The 13713-nt window shown below is 47.8% G+C and overlaps 1 protein-coding gene across 2 annotated transcripts in view; it reads right to left on the reverse strand.

Moving 5' to 3' along the window:
- The window catches only part of DSCAM (DS cell adhesion molecule), a 701711-nt gene extending 687998 nt beyond the window's left edge, over positions 1-13713 (reverse strand). For both annotated transcript variants that reach the window (XM_058732055.1, XM_058732057.1), the window contains exon 1: positions 13565-13713. In XM_058732055.1, coding sequence (XP_058588038.1) covers positions 13565-13607 — 43 coding nt within the window. In that variant the 5' untranslated portion in view covers positions 13608-13713. The remainder of the gene's footprint in view (positions 1-13564) is intronic.

The raw sequence follows: 13713 nt of genomic DNA on the forward strand, positions 1-13713 counted from the left end.
GCGAGAGACGCGCATCCCGAGAGCGCGCCACACGGATTAATCGAATTATAATTTAATCATCTGATCAAACACTAATTAGCATAACCACTTGAGGGGAGAAATGGCCGCAGGAACACCTCGGTGCTCCTGCTCTTAGCGACTTGGCCTAAAAGGGGATCCAGATTTGGTTTTCTTCTTGTTATTCGTGAGAAAAAAAAAAAAAAGAAAAAGAAAAAGCAAATCGTAAAGAAAGCTTCGTCAATGACAAGTATCACCAGCTCTGAGTTTTGTAGCCAAGGAATTATAACCAAGATTGAGAACATCCCCCTTCCGGCTTTCTCTCTCCAGGGCCAGGCCAGCATCCACAGAAAAGCACAAAACTGATATTCTATGGTAGTATCTCGGCTGTATGCTGTTTAACCTAGGGTTTCTCAACCTCTGCACCATTGACCTTTTGGACCAGATAATTCTTTGTCATGGCAGGCGGGGGTGTCTGTCCTGCACATTCCAGGATGTTGAGCGACACCCTGGGCCTCCACCCACTAGAGGCCAGTGGCCTCTCCTCCCCCACAAGAATTGCGACACGTGCAGATGTTTCCAGATACTGCCCAGCGTCACCTGGGAGGTGAAATCGCTCCTAGTTAGAACTACTGATCTAACTGAAGAACACATTTGTCAAGACCATACCCCTTTTTAAAATGATCACATCATAAAAGCGGGAGGGGGGGTTATTTCCATCTGCCAAAAATAATGAACCTAAAATAACAGCGCCATGGAGTTTAATTGTACCTCATGGCTCTGTTTAGAGCTCTACAACAACCCATAATGCCTAGGCCTGTACACGTTACAAGAATATTTAAATACCAGCCTGCCCCCACTCAACGATCTCTAGACTTCCACGGGGTCCCCTGAGTGGGTCACCCACAGGCTGAAAGGACACTGTCCCTTGCTTCCACACTTCAGCTGAGGGATCACAGCAGGTATCCCTACCCCCGTCCATGTGACAGCAAACCCCCTGTGAAATCTGTACAGCCAGCAAAGGCCTCAGACCCCGGGGAAATACGCTCTCTTCCCACACTCCGGTTTTGTGCACGTTAAGTTCTGATATTTGCTCCAGTTTCCAAGGAGGGAGAGAGGAAGGTGAAAATAATGACAAGAGACTAAATGCAGAAAGCTCCTCTGTTCCCTGCGAATCTCTCTCCACTACGGGAGGCTCACTGCACTGCCCAAAGCGGCTGGGCCACTAGACAGACCAGCCCTAATGATGCTTGTGCTTATGGACAGACACAGATGCTGGGAACCTAGGGGAAAAAAACACTCAACACGTACTACAGGGTGTAATAAATATTTTCCATGAGTTAAGGTGATTTATTCTAATAATAAATCTGAGTCACACGACCTCTCGTTCGTATTTTTTCTAAGGAAAGTGTTTAACCATTTGCAATGACTCGTGAGTCTCCCGCAGGTCATTAAACTTGATGATAGAAATATTTATGCCCTTTCCAGGGGGTGGGGGGGGAGGAGAGATCAAGAAAGAGTGACCTAGGCCAACTACAAAATTTTAAAGAGAACAGTCTGTACAAACCGTGCAGGTTGTGAAATCTCCAGATCAGAGAGGGACGAGGAGCTATTTTAGACTGATTCCTTCTTCCAGAAATCCCCGGGGCAGAGCCTGTGACTTCCTAACACAATGCCCCCCTTTTAAAGGAACGGAGAAGTAGGAACCTATTGTAGAGAGACAGGGTCTCCCCTAATTCGTGTAGTTCTGAGTAAGCAGAAATCCCATTTCTTCGGCCTGCTATGTCTTTCATACCGTTTTCTTCTAAAGCAAAGTATCAAAACAGCCGCTCTGAAAGATCATCTCTGTGGTGAATCACAATAAAATCGCCAGAGCATTATAACATCAAACTTGTTTAAGATGCCTAGGAGGGAAAGTTATTTTTAATATTATCTAAAATAAGATCTCAGGACACAAAAGGGTATTTTTTAAGGCTCTGAATTTAGGCCTCTCCCCGGCACACATTCAAGTCTATTTTAGTGCAAAAATCAAGGACACGGTGTTTTGAAAGGATTATCCTGCCGCCAGTAAATTGTCCTCGATTTTATCATGCATGTGACAAGGTCTAAAAATGTATATATGTCCCTATACGCCATTTTTCCTTTTCATGACAACTTAGCATGACAGCACATGCTTCATGTGATAAATACGGTCAATTTGGGGTCATTTGCCTAAAAGGAGGAAGCGGAGACCAAGAGAACCCAAAGAGCAGACGATCCCCAAGTGTTTATATGTGGCTTTGGAAGGAGCTTGGGCACTGATATTTGAATGAAGGCGCATGTAATGTTCCCAGTTTGGCACCGAAGTAAAACCTCATGCTGCAAACAGATCCATTCTCCTGTCCGGTCTCAATCCACTCTCGCTCATGTCTCAAGACTGCTCAATACAGGGACCCAGACGGTTGCACACTACTGGCCTCTTGCTTGGAGCTGTGGCGCTACATTCAGGTTCCAAAAGGCTTCCCTGCTAGGACCCCAGCTGCAACGAGGGGGTCAGTGTGAGAAAACACAACGGAACCAAGTCCGTAAGCAAAGCGCATACCTAGCAATGAACCTGAACAGCCAATGAACTCAAACAATCTGAAAAAATGGCACACGTATATATGCACACATATCCACATTTAGATGCTAACAGAGATTCGATATAGCCATAAATGATTCTCCAGCTACCAGAATGCAAATTAGAAGTGTCCCTGGTGGGATCACACCTCCCCGCATGCAGGTGCTTCCCTGTCACCAGCTTCTACTGCAACTCTCCCTAAACCTGCCCAAATCCCTATTACCATATGTAGTCAGTGACTACGTAACCCCACACATCCCACCCCCCAAGGAATCACTACTCAATACAGAGTTCCCCAAGAATTGAGGTCCTCTTGGAATTTCATTGGGTTGGCTTTCTAGCTTGTGTCTGGCCCTCTGTCAAATGGGCCGGGAAGCCCCTTGCCCAGTAGGTGTTTTCCAGAGGTGGATTATGGGCCACCTACATCAGAAAAACAATGCAGTTTCCCAAACCATACATTCCCCAGGGCTGCAGAACCAGACTCCCTGGTGGTCGGAGCTGGGAGACCATATCAGCTATTATCTGAGGCTTCTGCACAAAGTTGGGGGCCTATAGGGGTGGAGGAGAGATGGCAAAGGTACCCATTGGAAGGAGACCTGAGGAACTCTTCCAATTATGGCCCATTCCCAAAATGATGCTGGCATCAGAATCTCCAGTACGAGACTCGTGAGGGGAAAAACCCTCCAGGAAATTTCTGTAACTTCTTCCTCCCTGACCCAGCCCGCATGGGCACTGAGAACCAACGGCCTTGATCCTTAGCTGAGAAGATCCAGAAGGAGACACGTTAACTAGAACAAGACCCAAGATGTCAACAGACTGCGGCCTGGTGGCAGCCCGTATCCTCCTTCCTCCCCGTCTATTCCTGTTACCTTGACACGGGGGTTGGTGCAGCCCCTTCCTCCATATTCGTGGTCTTCCCGTAACCTTTCCTCCCATTGCCTTTAAGCACCTGATGCCACAGAAGCCTAAAGAAGATCCTCCTACTCCCCTCATCAGCGACAGGGCAAGGGGGAGAAAGAGGGGTCTCTTGTGACCATTAATAACAAGGTGGGTGGCTGTGGCTGGTCATGTGAGATGCCACAAGACACAGAGGAACCACGGATCAAAGTAAGTAGCCACGACAAATACCAACATCACGTGTAGGTCAAAATTTTTCTTCCCGGTTTTCTACGTAAATATCCATCAAGCCTGTTGTAGAACAGTAGCCACCAAAGGCTTAATAGGCATTGATTCTGGTGGATCGTAAGACGCACGCACACATCTGGAAATTATTCCCTCTTGCTTTCTGCTCTCATGTCAAGGTACCAGACAGAGTCTGCTAACTTGGGTTCTACCGACCTGAATAATTTACGAGAGAATGATTCTTTTTCTTAGAATGATTTTTTATGCATTTCTTGTTCACTGGCCACCAGATGGGCAAATGACTGCCCTTTGCAGGCACAGCAATGGCAAGGTCCAAGGTGGATGACAGAATAACCCCGGTGCCCTCTCTCCGTCAAGTTGCCCAGTCGCCTGCAAGAGCCAATTGCCACTGTGGTTGGGGGTCTTTAGCTCACCCCTAAGTCGCACACGTAATATTACCAAGCATTGTTATTTCTACCCTGGCAGCTACAAATCAAGTTATTAAAAATGCTCTATAGCCAATACTGAGAAACAAACACTGTAATGAAGCAGGCTGGGATCTGGGGGTTTTGGGGTCCCATGGGAACCCAAGATCAAATCAGGCCACCATGGAGAGAAGAAATGAATCTCGGGTTTCTCGATTGAGAAAAATATGTTTACTCAGAAGTTTCCACGCTATAACTCAGGTCCTTTATGTAGGAAAAAAAAAAAAAAAAAGGAATACAATTTAAAAACACATAGGAGGGGCACCTGGGTGGCGCAGTCGGTTAAGCGTCCGACTTCAGCCAGGTCACGATCTCGCGCTCCGTGAGTTCGAGCCCCGCGTCAGGCTCTGGGCTGATGGCTCGGAGCCTGGAGCCTGTTTCCGATTCTGTGTCTCCCTCTCTCTCTGCCCCTCCCCCGTTCATGCTCTGTCTCTCTCTGTCCCAAAAATTAAAAAAAAAAAAAAAAAAAAAAAAAAACGTTGAAAAAAAATAAAAACACATAGGAATGCGGTGGTTCTCATTATCCTCGTGCTTTGCTTTTGTCTTCGGACATAATCACAGAAATGTTCCCATCACCCTGAAGTTCATGCAGTGAATGGGGATTTCACAAGGTACATCAGTGCTTCGTTCAAGGTTAGGAAGAGGCATGAATGGTGAGGGTCTCCCACCGCCATTGGCCATTTCACACGGCCTGGTCCCTCCATAAGCATCCTGCCTCTGGGAGGCTCTAGTCTCAGGTTAACGTGATCCTCATGGAGGTCCCATGAGGATGCAGAGGGCACTCGGGGACCCCGAGGTCATCAGGATCTTCACTGGGAGCATTATCACCACTGTAGTTTTGCAGAAGTAGCCAATAATTGGAGAATTTGCATAATATAGAAAAAAACTGTAAGCTTTCGCTGCATTTGTGCACAGCGGGCACCAACAAGAATCGCTTAAATTCTGTGTAAAATAAAGCTTAAAGCCATTTCCTGGTTCCTCATCCCAATAATAAAAGAGACAAGGCTCACATCAATCAAAATTGGTAATTAAAGGCTTCAAATCTCTTTATCACCTCAGCAAACGTGGCCATTATGCAGTCTGGAGACGCTGGCTACAAAATGACCCATTTTACAGAGACTTCTTCACAATATGAAAGGCAAATGCTTTTCACAGCATCTGGCTCAAGGGTAGGTCAGGACGTGGCTTTTGTTCAGATTTACAACCTGTAAACCAGCAGTATTTCGATGCAAATTTAAGAGTTCTCCTCCCAAGGAGGACACTTGTTGGGATGAGTACTGGGTGTTGCATAGAAGTCACAGATCTCTGCGTTGACTCCTGAAGCCAATACTACGCTGTATATTAACTAACTTGAACTTAAATAAATAAGTTTTTTAAAAAGTAAAATAAAGACTTTTTATTAAAAAAAAAAAAAGAGTTATACTCCTAATAGAAAAGACAACCCACTTGGGACTAGAAAAACCAAAATGTTACAAGAAACAGATGCAGTCCTAGGAAGGAAGACTATTTCATTTTTTTTAGTATTTTTTTTGTTTTTTTAAAGTTTATTTATTTTTGAGAGAGAGAAAGAGAGAGCACAAGCAGGGAGGGGCAGAGAGAGAGGGAGAGACAGAATCCGAAGCAGGCGCCAGGCTATGAGTGGTCAGCAAAGAGCCTGATACGGGGCTCGAACCCATGAACCATGAGATATGACCTGAGCTGAAGTCAGACGCTTAACCGACTGAGCCACCCAGAGCCCCTTTAACTATTTTTTAATGTTTATTTATTTTTGAGATGGGGGGACAGAGAGAGAGAGAGAGAGAGAGAGAGAGAGAGAGAGAGACACGGAATCCGAAGCAGGCTCCAGGCTCTGAGCTGTCAGCACAGAGCCCGGCGCGGGGCTCGAACCCACGAACCGTGAGATCATGAACTGAGCCGAAGTCGGACGCTTAGCCGACTGAGCCACCCAGGCACCCCAAGACTACATCATTTTTAAGAGCAGGTGTGTTCTTTCTTTGTCTGGTGACATTTACGTCAGTCAATCAGCTGGTGGTGACTTGGCCTGCCCATCTCAACTGACCATTTAGAGGAGTGCACAGCACAATTTAAATCTCCAGAACTTAGGTAACATGGACGAACTTGTGATAATCACAAGACCCTACATCCGAACCTTTCTCTCACTAACTGCTCTGCCACAAACACATACTTGGACCCAACCCTCTCCCTTTCTGCAGCTGACCATCCGCGAGAGAGGCGACGCACGCCGCCCAATGAGTATCTGTGGCCATGCAGCCCGCTCCGCACTGTCCCCTTACCCACCCCCCAGACCTACCCAAGCCCAGTTTCCAAGCAGTATATACACTGGCTCCCGCCCCACCCCCCGAATCAGACACGGTCTTAAACCCTCAGAGCATTTCTAGAACATTCCGCAGCATCCGAAGCGGTTTCCCAGTACTGCAGCAAGGGCTGAGATGCCTTTTTTGGTGTCCTCCAAAAATTCTGCACCCTGCTGGGAAGTTAGAGGAAGCCGGCATTCGGCAGGCATTCGGAATGGAGGTGATCTCTCACGTTTTCAGCACTTTCTTTCACTGTCTCAACCACTGCATTTAAAAACGGCTTTCTATAAATAGGACTGCTGGCTCACTCTTAAATCTTACTCACTGTTGTCTGCGTAAAAATAACTTAAATAGGGATGCGAGCAAGATTTATTAATCTCTGTCATTCTGCTGCGCGGGAGACCCTTCCTTCCTCTTACCTCAACAAATATCTTGTCGACCCCCTTTCTCTCCCCTCTGCTGACCTGGGATATACATTTATATAATCCAGGGGGGCTTCAAGACCAAAAATTCGTCCACCTGAATGACTTTTTTTTAAATACTGTATTTACTGATCAACACAGAATACCGATCTCCCGATATCAAAGGATAATAAATATTGTACACTGGGACACCCAACGTGATTCTTTCGTTTAAAGAGAAGTTGAAATTTCAATAATGAATAAAACTATTCCTTTCATGCTACTTTGAGGAAGCAACCAACTGCTGCAAAATGAGAAAGGAAAAAAAGAAAGATAATGCTGAGAAACTCCGAAATCAGTGGGACACTTAAGAAAATAATGTGATTTTTTTTTAAGTCAATTAAGGCCTAAGACACTGAGCTTTGTTTTGATGTCCTGGGTGGCCCTTTGATGAAGAAATGAATTCCCAAGAATCCCGAGGGAAAGTTCTGTGTGGATCTGACGCTTCTGACGGGCTTTCAGAATGCAACAGGGCAGTAAACATCGTATAGGGTTTCTGAATCGTGCACTTAGCAGCATTCGCTTGAGAACAAGGGGGGCTGGCGTTTGTAACCTTACTTTCTGTGACACTTGACCCAATCCACACCAGGAAGAGCACCTCAAACAGCTGCATCACCATAATGACCCCGTGATGGAGTCCCACCACGTACTCCAGATGTGAATCCATTTCGGTAAAGAGCAGAAAATGCCCGAGACGCATTTCTAGCAAGTAAACGCTTCTTCAGCCATCAGGTCTGTGTGTCAGAACGAGATGGCAGGAGCCAAGGAATCCTCAGGGTGACTTAGGTACCTTTCTCACAATGGTTTAGAGACAGGGGCCCAGAAGGAGCAAAGGAAGGGTGAGGTGGGGACAGGAGAGAAGGGCGCAGACAGGAAGGGAGGAGGGAAGGGGAGGAGGGGAGGAGGGGAGGAGGGGGGAGGGGGAGGGGGGAGGGGAGGGGAGGGGAGAGGAAGGGAGGAGGGGAGAAGGGGGGGAGGGGAGGGGAAGGGAGGAGGGGAGAAGGGGGGGGAGGGGAGGGGAGGAGGGGGGGGAGGGAATGGGAGGAGGGCCCTGCCCATCATCTGGGCCTCCTTCCAGTCAGCCAACATCTATTTCCACCCATTCTGTGCACACGCTCAGCACAGGGTGTCTAAGGACACACTCGAGCACAGCATGAGTCTCACCTTCTAGAGAGGACACAGTCACTAGCCACATAAGCAGCAAAGGAATAAAGTTATCTGCTGCCCTAGACACCATGGAGGGAACGTCCAAGGTTCTATGTTAAATGTAAGGACCTAATATGGGGGAGGTCTCTGCATCCAGCCCTGCCCAACATCCTGGCCAGAAGCTGTCTGACTTCTGAACCGGAAACCAATAGTCTACCCGCTCCGTGGCACTTCCCTCCTGCCACCTTCGTGGATGGTGTCACCTGCAGAAGGCACCCTGTGGGCTGCACCCACAAACTGAGTACATGTGGGGTTGCTGGAATCTTCCATGCCCGTCTTATCTTAACCCATAAACTCAGGGAGGGAAACACAACTCTGAATTTTCTATTTTCAAAACACTAAAGGAAAGAACACAAATCGGGGGGCAGGGGGGACCTGGCTCTCGGGGAGGTGAAGAGTTAATCCTGGTCCAGGTGAACAGGTGCTGCTCAATTTGCCCGGGGAGTGGGGGTGGGGAAGCCCGGGGGGGGGGGCCGGGGGAGGGGGTTCCTGGCCGCAGAGTCCCGCAGGCAGGGCAGTGAGACAGCCGGACTGCAGAGGAGCGGCAGCATCACCCCTGTCACCAGCAGCGGGAGGAGAAGCGAGCAGGGCCTCCTGGAATGACATTGGAAGGTCAGCCAATCAGGCGCGGGGCTGCTCCCGGAGCCGCCACCTCCAGGAGGAGACGCACACACGCCCGGGCCGGGCTCCCCCGCCACTTTGGAAGGGGCTATGCAAATGCACCTTCCTCGCCGTGCACCTTCTAGGTTTCAGGAAAGCGCTGCAAAAGAAGGAACGCGGTCTTCCTTTGTAAAATCGGCAACAAACCGCGGCCGGACACCGCCTCCCCGCCACAGCCTGCGCACTGCCCCCGGGCAAGTGCACCGTGCCACGGGGGTCTGGGCACTGGAACCGGAGAAACCGCGGGGAGGAGGGCCTCCGATCGCCACGCACACACGGCAGAGCTTCCCCGGAGGCGGCCGTTTTGCCTGCTCTGCCGAGGAAGGCTGGCTGCAGCAGTCTTGCGAGGTCTGCCGCCCACTAGTGTCCTATGGCGGGGACACAATTGACATGCAGGTACCAGCACCTCTCTCCCTCCCGGGGGCCTGCCGAGGGAGCCGGTCACCAGGAGCCAGCGTGCACTTCTGTGCGCAGCAGCCGAGAAAATGCCCAGACGCTGCGGGTCTGCACGAGAAACGCCCCGGGGCCCTGCGCGCTCTGCCCGCTGCGCCCCGCACACACGCACACCACGCAAACGCTGCCGCTGCCCTGCCTAACCTGACGCTAAATGTATCATTTTCACTGCCTATTCATTATTGATGAGGTACATTCATGATCTCACCCCGAGAATTCAGCTCATTTTGTGAAATTCGGATGCCATCGATTCTGTAAATGCATCCACTGAGAAATCCATTCTTTAATCTGTCAAACAGAAATTTCTAGTCTCCTGCTGTGTTCATAGGTCTCTCCTTATAAAATGACCTTCCCCATCTCTCTCTCTCTCTCTCTCTCTCTCTCTCTCTCTCTCTCTCTCGGCCCTCTTACATCGAGTTTCAACGCACATTGCATGGAGTGTCTTCAGGAAAGCCTCACTGCATCCCATCTCAGACATATCAATGATAGAACACTTTGATAGCTACGTGGAGGTCCAGGAATTAGGGATTTTTTTTTTTTTTTTGGTCAACATTATTTCCCCTACCAGCACCTCTGTATATGGAACCCTTTCCTGCCCAGCGGGCCCCTGATTCCCCCGGGGGCAGCAATGAACTGCTGTCACACCAAAGGGGCATCCAGGAGAGAGCTGAGAAGGATGGGCTGCCATTTATTAAAGGTCTGCATGGCATTTTGTTTTCCTACAGAGGGCATCTGGCAGGGGCACACAGCTTAAGAGACCTAGAAATTTTAGATGAGCTCTGAAATTCTGAGATAGAATTTGAAGCTGCTTAATAAAAACAGGGGAAGGAGAGGAGGGCAGGAGGCCCTGAAATTATTCACCTGGCGACACTTTACTTATGTCTATTTACCCGAATAAAATAAAAGCCATTTTAAAAGGTCTCAAGGTGCATTTGTACTCACAAAGGCCTGCTCCTAAATTTAAATAAAATGCCCAGTTCGCAGCATGCAATATCCTGTCGAGACGAGCCCGTGATGCCAGGAAGGGGCTGACACCCTACTTTTGTTCTGATGAGCACCTGTCTCTCTCCCAGCACCCACCTCCTGTAATCTCCACGAGCTCTGTGAAAACAGCAAAGCCACAAAGGTCAAGATTCCACGGCTCAGGAAAAGATGTCAGGGACACGTGTGTACATAAAGAGACGCAAAGATACTAGCAAAAATGTATTCTATGCAATAAATATGCTCACTGTTCCTTATTCAGCTTATCCAGAGGCCTGCTCCTGCTTTTAACAGGAATCTTAAACTACAATGTGCTCTGGGGGGTTAAAACCAAGAGAAATTGTGACCAAGCACAATGCAGTGTGATCCTGTCCTGAAGAGACATCCAGGGACATGTGTCTGCACAGATATGGACCCCGTCTCCTCACACTGTAACAGAAGGTCTCCGGTGAGTATTTCCAGAACGTTGCAGAGCAAGTTGACTGCTTTAAACATGATGACAGCACCTGATCAGGTGAGGTAATTCATTCAAGACTTTAACCCATGAAGGGACTGCTCGCTCACTTTTATTTTTCACCCAAAATACCGTCTGCAGCCTCTCCAGCAACCGTGCCTTCACTAAGAAATACATGTGCACCGCATTACATCAGCGGGAAAAACGCTATTGTCTACTGGTAAAATGCACTGTGGGGTTCTGATGTTGTTAGCACCCCAGACTATCAAACTGCATAATCCTTTACAAATATATTTGTGTAAATCCTGTCAGACATTTTGCTATTTGAGGCCTAGTGGTAATCAGCTTAGGTATTAAAATTCACAGATCTTTCATCACACACATTCAGGAATTTTTTGAAATTAAGGTAGACCAAACTATGATAGTTGTTAAAAAAAAAAAAAAAATCCTGTTGTTTTTTTTTAAAGTCTCATTCAGATAGATGGGTAGGAACCATTTAATTTCACATTTTTGAAATGTGGTCCTATGAACAGAGAGCATTCCAATTTGGACTCATACTCTATTTTCACATGACTGTGTATTTTATGATCCTTTTTGCACAGTATCCATTGAACATCATTCATCGAGAAACTCTTTAAAGCTAATTCCTCCCCCCCCCCCCCCCCCCCCCGCCGCTGAATAAAAGAGCCCAAAGCTCTACAGTCAGGCCTTTTTTTTTTTTTTTTTTGAATGCTTGGTCATAAAAAGAGAGGGCCATTTTTATATGAGTTCCACAGCCTTCTGATAGCGTCAGACCACGTAATACAGCCACATCCAATATTCATTTGCATATGCACCCTTATATTGTGAAATCTACCTGCATTCATTACAGAGCCAATAAGGTGGTTATCAATCACCCCTAAAGGTCTTGAAAAAGGTGTAAGAGGTTAAGGCTCAAAATGCGCGTGCATTTCTTTGCATAGATTTTCCTTGTAGAACATTTGAGGTTTTCCACAATTGTCTCACTATGATTTTCTTATCATTTCAGTATGGAGATCGATTTTTTTAAAAGTCATACCCATGTATAGAATCCCTGCATCAGAGACTGTTCCAGAAATTCTTCCACACTATTTCTGTCACCTCTAACTGTAAAACTGTAAAACAGGGACTGACTGACACTCAGAAGCACAAAGTCGTCTGTCATCCTGCAACACGTATTTCCCCACAGGATGGAAACCTTATTTCATCCTATGATCCCGACCTTTCCCAGGAGTCCGGAGAGGTACGCCCTGACAGGTGAGACAGGCCGTCAAGGCTCTGAGGCACAGGGACATGTATGTGAGCATTTTTTACGTCTTCTCCTGGTTCACATTAGCAGAGCAGCATAAAGGGCCGACTTTCCTGATGCATCAGCACACATTAGCTACAGCAGATCTCTCCCCCAAGGTAAATTCCCAGGAGGCTGCAGGAGCGGGAGAGTGCCCTCTGGGAAAGATGGGGTCATGTCAGAACTTGTTGCAATCCTCTCCTGCTGGGAAACCTCCAAATGAAAGTTGTGCACACTTTGCTGTAGGTTATATTAGAGAGCAAAGCATCATTTCCCTGTTAATTTCAGGAGTGCCTTCTTCTCTACCTGTTCTCAGTCACCTTTTTTTGGTATTATTAATTTTACAAAGTTTCTTGTGTTTCCTCTGACCTGTCAGTGGGATGATTTAGACACTATCTAGACAGCACAGAAAAGGCACCCGTGTGCATCTTTCAAGAAAATCTGAGAGCCTCCCCTTGGCTTCTGGTATTTTCTCACAAGGGTGAGATTTCTTTCTTCCTTCCCACCCCCTCACCCCCACCCCCACCCCCACCTTCTGTTTCTCCTGGGCAGGGGATTCTGCTTAATGGTTTAATTTTCACTGTCAGCAAGTCATACATTTGATGCAGCTTTGTGTTCCAAAATTTGGAACGGGAATTGAAGCTGTAACTACTCCCGGGCAATACCAAATGAGGACAGTTTCCCTTAGTTCCCAAGTGAGAGGAAGCCATTCATACATGTAAGTTCATATTTACACAGCGACGGGCAAACTAAGGTGCAGGCACACTTACTAATTGGGTCTGACTCAGGCAAGAGCAATAGCTTTTCGAATCCCCAGGAAGAAAGCATCTCAAAATGTGACACTGATGGGCGCGAGGAAAGGAACCTCTTTACAATATTCGCTGATGTCATTTGTGCAACTATACAGGTGTTTTTAAAAATTTGTCAACAGCTCAGATGATGTAATGCTTAGGAGTGCATAATTTTACATAAATGACTGTGAGGGAGATGTACTACCGCGGGGGGAGGGGGGAGGAAGGACAGATCTTTCTTAAAGGCTTCAGTGCTGCCGGAGACGAATTGTGGCAGATTTAAAGCACATGTTTTAAAAGCTCAAAAAGCTCTGAATGCGAAGCCAGCCGCTCTTAATTGACCCCCCACCTGCCCACACTTGGAATGTCATGTCCCTTTGAGGTTGTAATGTGTCAAAGTGGCGATCTCCCCTCTCTCCTCCTCTCGCCAAACCTGGTTTATTCTGAATGAGGTAGCTATCTAGCCCTGGAGTTAGCTCGCAGCTGTCACTTTGCTAGGTAAGCTCCTTTAAATGATTACAGAGCAATCCCCCACCACCCCCGGCCTCTCTACATTGCCTCCTCTCCTCCCAAAAGAAATAAAAATAATATTAAATAAAAGAAAGAAAGAAACGCATGACAGTTTAAGCACAGATGGGGGGAAGGAGAAGGGAAAGACTTCCCCCATGCATCCGATGCCCCCCACACTCCGGTCAATACAAGCAAGGAAATTGACCACAAACCGAAAGGCTCACCATTCGCGAAGCTCTGGAACAAGGAGAGAGCCAGTATCCACATGCCCCTGCTGCTCCCCGGCCTCCCGCGAGCGACGCGCCGGCCTCGCCCCCCGCGCTCCGCCCGGCTCCGCTCGCTCGCCACCTGCCCGGGGGCCGCCGCCCGCCCG

Source organism: Neofelis nebulosa, chromosome 5 (genome assembly GCF_028018385.1).
Source record: "Neofelis nebulosa isolate mNeoNeb1 chromosome 5, mNeoNeb1.pri, whole genome shotgun sequence".
Classification (NCBI taxonomy): Eukaryota; Metazoa; Chordata; class Mammalia; order Carnivora; family Felidae; genus Neofelis; species Neofelis nebulosa.